Here is a 16,069-nt window from a genome sequence, read left to right on the forward strand (position 1 = left end):
ATGTATAAATGGTGTTGCGCCTTCCCGCCTATGTAATGATATAGAAATGGTTGTTGACCGACATGGATATTCTACGAGATACGCTCACTCGCTTAATGTTATCCCCCCAATTCCAAATTGCTCTGTAGTGAATGGCTCTTTAAAAATCTCTGGAGCAAAGGTTTGGAACAAAATCCCAATCAGAATTCAAGAATGTCAATCTCTTAATTTATTCAAAATTACTTATAAGAAACACTTTTTCTGATTTCACAATTCATTTCCTTTTATATTTTCTTGGTCTATACTTTTAACATTTATTCCCGCCCAGAAACTTGGACTCAGAAGTACCGGGATGGTGTCCGGCGGGGGATAGTTTTTACCATTGTTTAGTTAGGTTTATAGTTAAGATAAAAGTTGTGCAGCCCCGAAACCTTGACTCGGAAATACCGGGATGGTGTCCGGCGGGGGATAGTTTCTACCATTTTTATCTATTTAAGTAATTGTACAGTATTTGTCCTACCTGGTAATCCTGACCCCGAAACCTTGACTCAGAAATACCGCGTCGGTGTCCGGCGGGGGATAGTTTTTACCATATTGTATTTAAGTTGTATTTAAGCATAAACTTGAGCTGTAATTCCTGGCCCCGAAACCTTGACTCAGAAGTACCGGGTTGGTGTCCGGCGGGGGATAGTTTTCCACCAAAGTTTTAACTGTTGCTTATTTTGTTGTACTGTGCTGGTTACTTTTGTTGTTGTTATTGTAATATGTGTTTGCAGGACCATATTGTAAAACAGCGGTAAGATCTCGCCTGTATATGTTATCCTGCCTAAAGATGTTAAAAAAAAATATACCATTGCTATCAGTGGGCTAGTTTTTTTTTACCTTACAAAGTAGGTCAACACTAGTTTGGAGTGTAATCCAGGTATTATAATATTCGGCATGTGCAGGATAAAATATGTAGGCCTATATGTTTATGGCTAATATGAGAAGTTTATATTCGACGTGTGTTTGAAGATATTTTCAGCGGAAAAAAATCTAAGCAATGTTATTAGGTTATTAAGGCAGTCAGTAAATAATCTCCAAATAATTACATTATCATACAAAAGATAATTTTTTTTAAAATAATGACTACAGATGAGAAAACCGTACATACAACAAAATATATTTTCTATGGTTTTCGTGAACGCTGTAGATTAAAAATAAAATAAATTAATATTAATACTTAAATGAAGATATATTACTCAGTTAACAACAGTTAACGCCGTGTATAATCCGTCTGTAGATAACATTTTCTTTATTCCATGAAAATAACAATGACAAGATATTCTTCTGAATATATCTGTAATTACTGAAATAAAGCTGGCACCATTCAGATCAGATCAGATCATCGTATGAAACAAGTATTCATTTATGTAGATTGCAGTGATGGAGGTACTGTATTTAGTTACTGGGAAATTGATGAGCGATATTTGCATTTTATACATGCAAAAATCCAGAAAATCAAAGAATTGGTGTCTTATATTTAAAAAAAAATCAGGATTGATGAAAACTGCAATACTGTAAATACATATGAAAAAAATGTTACATAACTATTTAGGTGTGAAAAAAACACACAAGATAATATAGGAGCAAGCCTCAATTTTACGTTTCAGACAAATGAAAAAAAGATCAGTGTGCTTAAAAAGATTCTACTGTATTTCATTTAACAAATGTAGTATTAGTTGTTTATCATAGAGAGAAGTGGTTAATTTAAAGTGATGTTTCATTTTGAACAATGTTCCAGTATGCGATAATTTCAGTAGAAAGTTACAACTTGTTTCAAGAGACATAAGATGCTGTACGTACAATGGCGGTTTGGGTGTAAAAAAAATAAACAAGATTGTTAGTGATAGTTTTTTTTTGTGTAAACAATGGATGAAATGAATAAAACAAAATGCTCTTAACGTAAAGATTTATTAGGCTACAATTTTACTGTTGTGTATTTGTTGTATTTGAACTTTTATTCAACTATTAAATATGGGAGCCAAATGGATGATTTGAATGACATTTTTTAAATGCAGAACAGTCAAACTAAATTCTTAAAATGAAATTCAATATCAAATGTATTCAAAATCAATATGTATAAGATAAGGACCGTTAAACTTGTAAAATACGACATAAAACACACACATACGAGTTTGTGTACACAAAATAAGTATCGGTTTCAAACTGTATTTAAGGCGCATGTAACTACATATATTAATGTTCGTTACTATTAGCACAATACCAAATAATCAAAGATCAATATATCATCATATAAATTACATAGCTGTCTGAAGCATTTGCAAGTGGTCCGGCCATTAGTAAGAGCGAGTTGGGTGAGGGGTGTGGGGGTGATGAGTGTGAGTGTTAAATTGACCCGCTACCCTGGATACGGATACTGGATTTAAAAGTTAGTGGGATCTGAGGGCATCCACCCTAGCCTCCACCAAATTTGGGGCTGAGATGCAGATATTTTGGAAATATGAAACCTGGGTTGAGTCTACCCCTCCCCATCATGTTGTACATTGGCAAACACAAGATTTAAAAAGCTAGTAGGGGCTATATTTCATACCCACCTCCGCCCCACCATGGTTGGGGCTCAAGTATTTTTTTTTTTAATATGGCACCTATAAACAGCGGCGTAACCACGTTACGTGGAGCCCTGGTTCGATAGAAAGCCTAACAATCGGGGCCCTTGGCGCATATAAATTGGCCTATCAGCTGGCTAACATAATTGTATAGAGTTAAAAAAATTACTATTTTACTGAACTGATCCATAGTAAAATCATTCTCCGCTGAACACCATCCCTATGTTTCGGAGTCTAGAATTCGGGGCCAGAAAACTGTTTATAAAAGAGGATTATTTACAATTTATATCTGTTTTACAGAAGTAACATAGTACCCTGTCAGATAATATTCTCGTATTTCTGACTCCAGGTTTCGGGGCTGGATTGATTAATAATTGTAGCATTATATCGTACTTTTACAAAATTTAAGTTTCGTGGCCTGAATATAGGATGGGAGTAATAGTGCCCGTACATACTGTAGGCCTAAATAAATAAATACCGGTACACACACACACACACACATATATATATATATCATATATATATATATATATATATATATATATACATATATATAATATATAATATATATATATATATATGCATATTTTAAAACATTATCTTTCAATCCATTTTATTCATAAAACAAACTCAACGATTTGTCTTTTTAGCATACTATGGAGCCTGAGCCTGAACCAGATCCTGAAGCACAGCTCACATCTGTAAATGCCTCGTCATTTGTGGAGCCTTACCCAGAGCCCGAATTTAGCCATAGCGTTCAATCGATTCTTGTTGTTGTTGCAGTCATCTTCATGCTAATTGGCACACTTGGGAATGCTTTAGTTATCCTGACGTTAGTTCGTATGAAAAGTAAGTTCAGTAAGCCTATCAAAACATTCTATATTGTTGAGTTAATATAAAAGAAAACAGGCTGTATTTAACGAGAATATTTTATTGTTAACAAGGATAACACCGCGAGCAAAATGTATAATTATATATTAGTGTAGTGATTAAAACCACCAATTTTGTTGGCTGAAATTGCAATATAATGCATGATTCTGCTATATTCACAGAAGATTGCTTTCTTCTTCACTTTTGTATCTTTATTCTTATTATCCTCCGTAGATTATATCTAATAATAATGCCAACCTGTAACACCGTGAGCAAAATGTGTAATTATTAGTGTAGTAAGGAAAACCACAATTTAATTTTGTTGGCTGAATTGCAGTATAGTTCATGATATGCTGCATTCATTTATTATTCTTCATAGATAAGATCTCTTAAGTCAACCTATAGATAATATCTCATTTTGTCATGTATTGGACATCTCGATTCCGCATTTGCTTTATTAAATAACATGATATACAACAACGTCATATTCTTACTCTTTTTATTCTCTCCTTCCTCCTTTTCCCTTCTCCTTCCTCGCCTCTTCCACTCCCTCTCCTTTTCCTCTTATTCTCTCTTTCTTTATCTATATCCCTCTTTATATCCCTCCCCATAACCCTCTCACTCTGTTTTATTGTAAATAGTACATTTGCTTACCAAAAGCAGGACCGCAAAATACTTGTACAGTATAATAATACGTGAAGGCCACTTGTCAAGCTTAAATAAATTTAACAGATATAACACGTCCTTGGGTTACAATATCTTTTTCCCTACCAAAATACATGAAGGGATGGGTGGGGTGGGGGTGGTAATGATTAAAATAACCTCATTCAAACATTGCTCCCCTACCAACAACCATTTACCAAAAAGCAGAATGGGCTCCTGATCCTTAATGTTATACCTTTTTAATCTGTCCATGGAGGTATACCTACATGTCTGCAATATAAATATAACAAGAATTGACTAAATTATTAAAACTACTTATAAAGTAAAAGCCGAAAGCAAACAAAGCACTTGATACCTCAGTCTTTATTTGGCAAATTACGTGTAATGCAACCAGTCTTTTATTGTAAACTCCCTACCGCATTCACTTGTATTTCAGGGTAATTTGTAGTAGTGTTTCTTGTGTATTCATAACACATCTTTCACTTGCATATTCTTTATTTCACAATATCTTGCAACTCGTTTATGTAAATATATATATCGTCATTGTTAATCATATTGTACTCTATTTTTATTCGTGTTTCTATTAACTTAAGTATCTTGTTCTGTATATATTTATGGACATCTTAATCCATCTAGGGCATTGATAAGATATCTTGAAAACTTGTAAAATGGATTATGGATTACTGTATAATTGGCCTCATACAGTCATTAAACCGCGTTGTAAAGCTCTTAAAGTTATTGCAAATTCAGTTATAGACATGCACCGCTACTGCAAAAAAAAAAAAAATACATGTGGTAAATAAATGTCATTTTGCGCATGTCGGTTTTTCATGAAAATGCTAGTGTGTGTATATATCTGTCTCTTATACACATCTAGATGTGTATAAGAGAAGTATCATGTGGTTACCACGAAAACCAGGATGCCTTTGAAAAACTGTCTAGTTATTGGATATTTCATCTTTACAAGGACTTCGATACTATTGATCACCAAATTCTCTTATCAAAACTATTTCATTATAGCATTTGTGAACCTGCCTTAAATCTTTTTAAAGTGTACTTATCAAATAGAGTTCAGTGTACCAAATAGGCCTACCTAAATTCAATTTCTACCTTTAGTCCAATCACTTGCGGGGTTCCACAAGTTTCTTTACTTGGCCCCCGTTTATTTATTCTATAGCTTATATAACTGATTTACGCTTGTCTTCTAAAATCCTCTCGTTTTTTCTTTATGGTGATGGTACAACTTGTTTCTATTCTAATAAAAAATATTAATAAATAATATTAATAATTATAATAATAATAATAATAATTTTTTATTCGATACAGTTAATTCTAATTTAATTTTTATGTCTCTGTACTTCTCTGCTAATAAATTATCTGTTACCCATAAAAATGTAGAGTCCACAAAAAAACAAATTTATTGATACTTCCCAATATAATATAGGTCTATTTATTGATATTTACAAATTATTTTTCTACCACAATACATTGTATCATTTACATAATTTAAAATACGATTTGTTCGTCATTTTGAGTCATGGTACTAATTGTAGTGTCCAGATACAACATTTTTAACATGTGCTTTTCTGGACCCACTCTATAACATTTAGTCATAAGGCCTAGGTGCATCTCTTCTGTGAATAGACCTTTAATTGTTTTACTTCAGTAAAAGAATTATATTTGTTAATTTACATTAATTAGCCTGGTCGGGCAATTATATGTGCCAAGTGCTTCAAGAATACCTTATGCCACTACTGAGCCTGATGAAAACAACTAACTGTTGTTATCAAGTTTGTCGAAATTGACAATACATGTGTACTAGCAATTGCCAACATCTCTCCTCTGAGAGCAAATTTATATTTTTATGAAACGCGAAGCGTATAAAGTGCTCTGATTGACTAATAAGATAACATCATTACGCGAGTCTATATCAAGAAGTACGTTACTACAATCAAGCAAGCAAGGACGAATAAGCCTGATAAGGAGCCCAGATAACACTGACTCTGGGTTTTCGCTGCTTCGATTTTGATTAACTACTGGCCTATCATAAAATTGCTCACAACATTTTAAATAGATTGCAGAAATATGATTGTGGAGAGTAACTTTTGCCAAATAAAGTAACAATCTTAATCTTGCGCTAGTACAAACATGCGCTAATAAAAATTGTATAATTGCAAACACAACTACCACAATATATGTCTCTCTCTATCCCCCCTCCCCCCTCACTCTCTCTCTCTTGATATATAATTAACACTGTCCATGAAATTAAATAATTAGGAATAACCTTCTCCCATGATCTTAAAAGGACATGCACAAATATTGATTTCTTATCTTTAGAAAATCTTTAGCGTTAAACTTCGCCGCAACTACCTTAACATGTTATTGTTTATGCTAATTATTTTTATTAGCTGTATATTAAATAATTAAATGCGTTCTTCAGGATAGCTTAATATATTAATGTTAAAACAAACAAATAAAAGCGTCCTTCGCCCCGAAAGTAATATTCTACAAATCTTAGTCAGCACTCAAATTCTTTGGACTCATATTGTAATTATTATTACTTTTATAGTAATTACAAGCCTATAGCATTTTTAGCCTGTTTGTAGCAAAATTCACCCACGATTTCGATACTGGGATGCCGAATGAACGGGAGGCCTAAATCCCTGTGACATACTGTTCCTGCTCAGATAGGCCTATTGATGTTTTTTTTTTTTCAAATCCTCTATGCAAAATTAACCAGCGTTTCTTTGACGTTCTTCTGTATTTTATTTTTCGTTCATAATAAAAAAAAATCGATTATTTTTGCTACTAATTTTGAATAATTCAAAAGTCTTCTTGCATGGTTATATTCTCCAAATGAATTTGTATATTTTCATTCAAATGGATTAGGCCTATTGATAACCGTATAATTGGTCTCATGCAGTAATTAACCGCGTTGTAAGTATCAAAGCAAAAAGTTTCATAATGTGGTTACACCAGGAAAACCTGGTTATTTTCAGGATGCCTTTGAAAATGACCGTTTTAGCTATTGGAATTTTTATTGATCTCTCCAAGGCCTTCGATACAACTGATCACCAAATTTTCTTATAAAAACTATTTCATTATAGGATTCGTGGTCCTGCCTTAAATCATTTTAAAAGTTACTTATCTAATATAATTTAGTGTACCAAATACCTTAATTCAATTTCTACGTTTAATCCAACACTTGCGGGGTTCCACAAGGTTTTTTACTTGGCCCCCTTTATATCAGTGATTCACACTTGTCTTCTAAAATCCTCTCGCTTTTTTTTCTTTATGGTGATGATACAACTTGTTTCTATTCTTAAAAAAATATAAATTCTTTATTCGATATCTGTTAATTCTAATTTAATTTTTATGTCTCAGTACTTGTCTGCTAATAAATGATCAGTTACCATAAAAAATGTAGACTCATTCTATTTGGGAGTCCACAACCCCCCCCCCCCCAATTTATTGATAGTTCCTAATAAACTATTTATTGGCAATTACGAATTACCCTGTGTTCAAATTGCAAAATTCTTGGGTGTATATTTAGACATTGGGTTGACATGGAAAAAATATATTAATGAAATTGAAAATAAATGCTCTGTATAATTTTTAGACTTTCTTCGTTTTTCCCCCTTGATGTCCTTCGTATTATGTATTGCTCTCTAATCCTTCCTCATTTGAGCTACTGCAAAATTGTTTGGTACAATACCTATCCATCTATTATTTAAAAAACTCCAAATTCGCGGTCAGAATTATATCTGGCTTTCCTCCATTGTCTCACTCTTCCCCTTTATTATTTTTTAAAAATTTAACCCTTCTTAACTGCCTGATATTAATTCTCTTCAACAGAGTACATTTTTGTACTCATCCATTCAATCTATTCTTCCAAATAATAATTTGCAATATTTTTAGACCTAATTCTTATCTATATAACTGCAGTACAAGGTCTATGTCTGAAATCCATATCCCCATCCATAGAACAAATTATTTCCAACATAACATTAGATATTCTGAATCCAAACTTTGAAATACCTTGCCTGATTCAATCGTTAACTCCGCTTCTAAGAAATATTTTTCCAATAAACTTAAAAAGCACTTTATTTCAAATTACTAAAATATAGTCTTTGAATCCCTTCTTTTCGATTATTCTCACAGCGGTCTTACTTTTTTCTTGATTTCCCGTGATGTTCTTTTGTTGGCTTCCTTGTTTGTTTTTCATTCCCGTTTTGTCCCTGTATCTTCTTTCGTCTATCTTCTTCGTCCTGCTTTGTTTCTTGTCTTCTTTTTCTGTTTAATTTTGTTTTGTTTGTTTTAAGGCTGGCCCAGCACAAGATTTGCTTACCTTCTTGGGCGTCTGCCTTCTTCCTTTTTATGCTGTATTCTTTTTACTATCTCGATGAGCTTTAGCTTTTTGTATATTGCTACAAAGGAAGTTAATAAATGTTATTTTGAATTGAAAACTCCCCCTTCCTCATCTAAACGATATATAGACCTACGTCCTCATAGTGGCATATAGTTTTACATTTACATACATTTTTTATAACCTCAAAAGAGCCGAGGTTATAAACGACACAATAAAAAAAACTTGCTATCAGTACAGGTCTCACCACGAAATGAGACGCATCGTTGGTGAAATCATATTGAGATATTCACCAAAACATGCCAAAATCAACATTTTTACAAAATTTTGATTTTAATGTTTTTGAATAACTTGATACTTATATTTTATGATTGTATACTTTGTAAGTGAATTTTCTTGCCAAAACAGTGTTCTCTGCACATATTCTGTAATTCTAGCTATATTATTTGTACAGGTTAGTTTATCTTTGAGGTCGATTTTATCAAAACGTGGTTCTTATACACCTTAACTTTAAATGCTCACATCTCTAGATTTACTTATAGTAGGGAAGCCATTCAAAGCCAAAATGAAAGCTTATAAAATGTGATCTACCCAAATATAATATAAACTCAATTTTTGAATTTCTAACCATGAGACTGAGCGAGACCTCACAATGTGTCTGTGTAAAATTTGCATTTCGAGATTCACCATTGGTGAGAAAAGGTGATATAATCTTAGCTATAGTACATAACGTGAAGCGAATTTCAAGAATACGATATGCAATGGTGAGGATATGGCGAAAGTTCATATTCATACAAATAGTATAATAATAGTAGTCACTAGTTCTCGATCCAGTCATTATCTGTGCATTTTAGTCAATGAATGAGACCAGCAATCGGCAGCGCAAACCAAGCTAATGAATCAAACAGATCCATTTCAAACTTCAGCATTAAAAGAGAAAGAAGATGATGGCTGACCGTGCAGGACAACCTTAAGGAGTCTGTTGAAAAGAAAGTTGCGAGTAAAGAAAAATGCGGTAATGTCATACCATTGCATCTTGTGAAGTAAGCTTTGGTGCTTGTCGATTATTTTGCTGTCTTTCTCAAACAAACGTAAGCCAGAGATAACTCCGTCATTTAGCCGCCTTTAATGAAGAAAATTGACAGGTATTTAAATTACAAAGTGATTAATCGTTCTGCACAAACTCAGCATATGAAATTGGTGTTCTTAAAAGAAGCTTGATGAAATTGTAAGTACTACACCTCACTCACAGTATGATAAATATGTTGTTATTGCTTCCGGCCAATTTCGGAAAGTTTAATGTAATTGCAACAGTGACATATAGTCAAAATATAATATATAATAAACAAAATTAATTTACATTTTGAAAAAGTAGGTTAATGCCGTTTTGTATCGATCAGCCAGATCATATAATTTATACCCTTTCATTTCTCTATAAATTCTGGCTACAGGTCTACCTTTCTATATATCAAGATTAATTCCTGTTTATTGATGATGAAGACATATGAATTCTTAGGCCATTTTTGCAACGAAACAATCGAATTTAATCGGCTCATATTCACTTCAGCGAAGTGACTTTCAGAAGCCTTTGTTATCGTTTAGACTCGCTCATTTTATAAGGGGTAATTAATAGGCCTACTTTTGGTTTTTATGCATTGTTTGATTCTTAAGTATTATTATTAACAGTAGTACTGTACTAGTTTTACAATTTTACAATTTAGGCTATAATGGTCATTCATATTTTACGACGCACTTTTCCTAGCCAACCTGAATCCGGCTATCCCAGACCTGCTCAATTATGGTACGTTCCTACTTCTTACCAGCTGGCAGAGAAACCTACAACCGTACCTTTTATGTCCTTGTGTGCCTTTAAATTTACATTATAAGTCAAACAAACACTCGGTAAATGTTGACAACATATTACTTAATGAGTATGTAGAAGGTGGAAATAAAATACCTAAAGGAAATTGGCCAATTTAAGGCAAAACATACAACAACAGTACAACGCAGATTCATTAACAATGGCGGAAGGCTATACCAAAGCTTCGAATTTTCGCGGGCATAATGCCTAGACAGGATTGTTCATTCGTATTAAAATTGGTGTTTTGACGGTAAATTTCTTCATCCAATGGGAATATATTTTATATTAAAGAATCTATGAATATTCAGCTCTCACTTTACCGGGGGAACAACAAGATATTTGATTGGTAAACAGACGAAGTGGCAATTTAAAGCCAACAGAGTCGCTAAAAAGAGGAAAAAATGCAGCCTCTCCGCGGTGTGCGGTCACCATAGCACCAATCGAAAAAAAAAAATGACGATGACTTATTTCAAGCAATACAATTGAAACAAATACTAAAGCAATCAGAAAAGGATTTCCTTTCAAATACCGAAGGGAACACAAAAATCCGACAAGTATTTGCTGAGATACGACTATGGAAAGACGAAAAATGACCCAAAAACACAGCTTATGTCGGTGCGAAATACAGCATGAAACACTAATTTGCTAGGCTATTCTCGCTCTTTAAACGAAAATGTTGCAAGAAGAATCCCCATGTTATAAATCTTGAATGAACTATATGTTGGTATATATTTATTTGTTAATACAAAGCAGTTTTTGATAATTTTCTACAATAAATACCGGTATCTACTCTTTTACTTAATTCTGGTTTTTAGTCATTTTGATAACGGGGAAATATAAAATTTTGAATAAACTATGTTGGCATATATTAACACTTTTTTGATCAAATTTGCCACAATAAATACCTACTTTGCTTTTATTTTTCTACATTTTTATTATTATTTATTTTATTTTAATTTATTCGTACTAACCAACAGCGATTACAACCGCCACTAACAGGTAATAGTTATGTTGTGCACAACATTTTTACATCGAACATTATTTACATTATTTTATAAAACAGACTATATATATATATATATATATATATATATATATATATATCGGTTTTAAAATTGTAGTTAAATTATTGCTTGTTAATTATTCATATCTGCGCCCTTCAGAACACATAATCTCAGAAGCCAAGTACCTGCAAATATTGTCATATATTATACATATATTATATTTTGTATTTTGATTGATATTTCAAATATGAATATCATTTGTTTGTTTACTTTACTAGATCGAACTATCACAGAGGTATTTCTCACGTCTCTTGCATTTGCGGATCTTTTTGTCTGTGTCGTCTGCATTCCTCTTCTGATCGTCGGCATAACCGTGCACAGTGGCCACACAGGATTTTCTTACATCGTGGAGCAACAAGTCTTCTACTCATCATCAGTAGCGTCCATTTTGAATCTTACAGCTGTAGCTGTCGACCGCCATGACGTTATCATTAATCCGATGAATCGAAGAATAACTACAACGCGCTGCAAGTATGTTCTGGTTGCCGTTTGGGGGATTTCCCTTTCAGCTGCCATAATTATATACTTCATACCGGCACAATACGAGTGTATTCTTCTTGCTGTGTTTCTATTTTTACCGTTGTACATTATGATACACTGCTATGTCAAGGTTCTGAAGAAGGCGAAGGCAGCCTCCGAAAAATTAACCCAAAACAAAAAGGGAGATGCAGCGCAGAAAGGTGGCAGTGTTGATAAAACTGTTCGAATGGTCGTCATCATTGTAGTTATGTTCTGTGTCAGTTGGATTCCATCGTTGATTACGCGTACTTTGAAGTATACAATTCATATGGAGGAAATGCATTTGTCCATACTGGAAATCACGTCATGTTTGGTGGCGTATGGCGGAAGTGCGATCAATTTCCTAGTGTACGCGTTCATGAGTAGAAGGTTCAAGTACGCATTGATGCAGGTAATGATAAAAAATACAAACATCTGTTCAATTATGTATGTACGTAGGCCTAATAATAATATAATTGTAGTATTTAAATATCACAGAAAAAAACTTTAATTACAATTATAAATTTTAAGTTTTGAATATATCATACATCTTGAACTTTATTCATTCATTGTTTAAAGCCTTGCTTAATTAAAATCTCATTTTGTTCTGAATATGTATATGGTAATAATAATAATGTTATATTTATATAGCGCATATTGCACATTGCCCCATATGCTCTTTATGGTAGGTGAATCCCATTAGGATTAGGAGTTTATTTTCTTTATAGCCTGCCATCTCTACCTAAGAGTAAAACAGAATAATAAATAATAATTGACTTCTTTTTAATATTGTCTGTTACTTTATATGGCCCATTTAACAGATATTCACCCGTCCTTTCCAATTCTGCACCTCTCACATTTAGCCTACTTACGTGTTCTTTTCATGGCGTCTGTGTTTCGGTACGTAAAGCTGTACTCCACTGTTCTCTTTATTAGTTTCTTCTTTAGTTTTATAAATTTTAACAACATCTTTTGTGGTCAAACATAATGCTTCCCAGATAGGCCTATTTTTGAAACTTATTCAATTGAATGTTTAAAATTCACAGATGCTTGGAGTGAAAACATACTGTAACAAAGTTATGCCATCAACGAAATCAGCAGCAACCAATTTCTAAATCAACTACATTTGTTGAGGATCCGATTTGGTGACATCTTTGCTTATAGTTTAAACTTATCCATTTGACGAAGGCTTATATTTTCATTTCGACGACGATGCTTAAACTTAACAGAAATAGAGTTTGTGAATTAAAAAAAAGTAGTCTTGCAGAATATGCATGGATGAAAGTAAAAATATCTTTACATCCATGCTTATAACAGTATTTGAACCGCGATCATCCAGGGTTGGCGGTGGGACCATGTAAGACTTATACTGAACACGACCAACGACTGCGTAACTGATTTTGCTCTTGTTATCACCTCTGCATACAGCGCGTATTCAGTTCTTTCTACGATTTGCTTATATATTTTTGGATTTAGGTAGATCGGCTTAATTAATTAGACAATCTGCTAGTGCTTTTGGAGGTCAATTTTTCAATAGACCTAGGAAACTAGTATAATAACACGGTGTTGTATGAGTGGGAAGAGGTGGCAATGTATATTGTTGAATGTTATGGGAAATCAAGTAGGAAGTGGATTTTATTGTTATGGTTAGCATGTTACTATTTTTGTAGATACTGTCTTTGTAGATAAGTGTCTTTGCTGGATAGTCCTTGTGATGAAAGGGCGGATTGAGATTTTTTTCTAACGGGATGTTGTGGAGATCTTATACACATCTAGATGTGTATCACACAACAGTTTTAGAATGGATAAGTGAGTAGCACATATCATAATATGCATTAAAATTTCAAAGTTTTAGTGACAAAACGGGAAGGCATGTGCCCACTGGCTCTGCCCCTGCTGATCTGTCCACAACACCACTTACTGGATCCGCCCTATTAATCCCACGTGTTTATGTAAATTCGAGGTGTTGATTGGTGGAGGTGGCTCAATCCTAAATTTCCACTACCCAACCCCCCACTTAACTTAATCTTCAGTGTCGCTATGTTGATGTCATGCACTATCGCATTGCGGAACCGTATTGACCAGATCCAAATCGACCCGGATTCGAGAGAGGGGCCTACGGACGCTGTACTGTCACTGCTAGGTACGCCTAGGTTTACGGTAGGGCTAGGCTAGACCCAGCCAAAATTATTAGGCCTTGGCCTAGCTTGTAATATCATGCCTAATTGTGCCCAGGCGTACGTTTATGTTTACCTGATAGATTTCTAAAACATACCATTTATTGCTGATTTGAGGTACAAGACCACAGTAATATATTCAGTATACAATGTACAATGGAACCTCCATGTTCGTGTCGTAAACAGTCATGAACATGGTGCTCATATTTTTGTGGACGTGAGGCATGCGCGGTGACGTAATGAAGCTGCGAAACATAGACTGTTTCTTTCACGGCCTGACGCGATAATTTTCAGATCTGAGCACTGTGGTACAGATTAACCCTATGCTGTCAGCTCGTCAGTCAACCAGAGCGCCAGCTGAAAAAAATTACCTCTAATCCCCTAGCTGTGCCAGCTGATTATTTAACAAGGTCACTGTAATGCTTATTTTTGATAGTGTATATTATTTGCTCAATAATTCATATACTGTTGAGATTATGAAAATATAAATCTAAAAACAATTACTCAGCATTAGTTGTTTTGTACAAATATGCTCTTATTTCTGCATTTTATTTATCATTTAGTGAATAAATGATAGGAATATTTTGTCAATAGGCCTATCACAAATAGTATATTGGGCCTAGGCCTATCAGCAGAGTATGTGTTTCAAAGTCAAATTACTTGCTGATGAAAATCAAAATAACGAATCCTAGGCCTACGTATATTTACTAACACCAGTCCTTCAGTTTGTAGTCTATATATCAGAGGAATTGTATCACAACTACCACCAAATATGGGCAAGCGTGGTGGAACCAACGCCGATATTATGGCTATAATTAAGTTTCGGTGCCCCGGTCCTCTAACGGCTCGGCCAATAGTCTCACCAATTCAAAGAAACAATAAATGGTACGATGATATAAGACAGACACACGGCAGACTTCCTATGTTAACTTAACATCATCATTACCACAGGGGTGGCGCCAGAGGGGGGCTGGGGGAAACAGCCCCCGTCGGGGAAGCATAGCCCCCCCCCCGGGGAAGACGATACATTTTGTCGGGGAACAAACAAATAAAAAAAAATATTTACATGTAATATTACATTACACCATATCATTTGTGTTAACTTTTCATCACAACAACAACCACAATAATAATAATAATAATAATAATAATAATAATAATAATAATAATAATAATAATAATAATAATAATAATAATAATTCAATTAGACTAATTAAAAATAATTTGCGTTCTGCTATGACAAATGCCCATTTAGATAGCCTCATGGTGGTTGGAATACATCGTGATAGGTGAAGCAACCTCGACCATGACAACGTGGTTGACAGATTTCATGCAAAATTTCCAAAATATAGAATTTCACTTTCAAGAATGAGGATTTGAAAATAAATTAGATGGTTACATTGCATACTCTTTGTATCTTCTTTATTCAAAATGTTTTGGTTTTGGAAGCTGGTGTCAACATTAGAAAGTATAGCCTACATGAAGTCATATTATAGTAACTCGACTGTGAATCTTCATTTTGAATCTATTTTGGAAAAAAAATTCTACATATAGCAACTGATGGACTCAGCCATGATAATTTTAGTTGATTTTCCTTTGGAATGTGAACGACAGAACGACTGGCAAAATGCGATCACGTGGTGTTTTTTCACTGTTCCGAATAGATTCCACACGCCACAATGGTGTATACAAATGAGTGCCAAAAACATTCGAGATTTTCTCAAAATTGACAGCCACGACCATGGAGTACGTTTTATTCGTTGTTAACCATCAATTACCATCCTAAATGCAACCTCCTCCGCTCCCTGGGGAAGTATTCCTAGTCATGCACTACTAATTTCATTCCGAAATATTCACCTCCTACCAGGTGCCCATTTATACTCCTGGGTGAAGAGAGGCAAACGCAGATAAAGTGTCTTGCCCAAGGACACAAGCGGTGTGCAGTGTGACAAGCATCAGCCTCGAACCCCTGGCCTTTCGAT

General features: G+C 34.1%; 1 protein-coding gene across 2 annotated transcripts in view; it reads left to right on the top strand.

Moving 5' to 3' along the window:
* Positions 1–13,664, top strand: part of LOC117121853 (QRFP-like peptide receptor) — a 25,197-nt gene extending 11,533 nt beyond the window's left edge. For both annotated transcript variants that reach the window (XM_033267239.1, XM_033267238.1), the window contains exons 2-4: positions 3,239–3,437; positions 11,631–12,322; positions 12,957–13,664. In XM_033267239.1, the coding sequence (XP_033123130.1) occupies positions 3,245–3,437; positions 11,631–12,322; positions 12,957–13,025 (954 nt within the window). In that variant the 5' untranslated portion in view covers positions 3,239–3,244 and the 3' untranslated portion in view covers positions 13,026–13,664. The remainder of the gene's footprint in view (positions 1–3,238; positions 3,438–11,630; positions 12,323–12,956) is intronic.
* Positions 13,665–16,069: the final 2,405 nt, after the last annotated feature.

This window comes from Anneissia japonica, unplaced genomic scaffold (genome assembly GCF_011630105.1).
Source record: "Anneissia japonica isolate Jap-2015-1 unplaced genomic scaffold, ASM1163010v1 scaffold2392_len1475705_cov187, whole genome shotgun sequence".
Lineage (NCBI taxonomy): Eukaryota > Metazoa > Echinodermata > Crinoidea > Comatulida > Comatulidae > Anneissia > Anneissia japonica.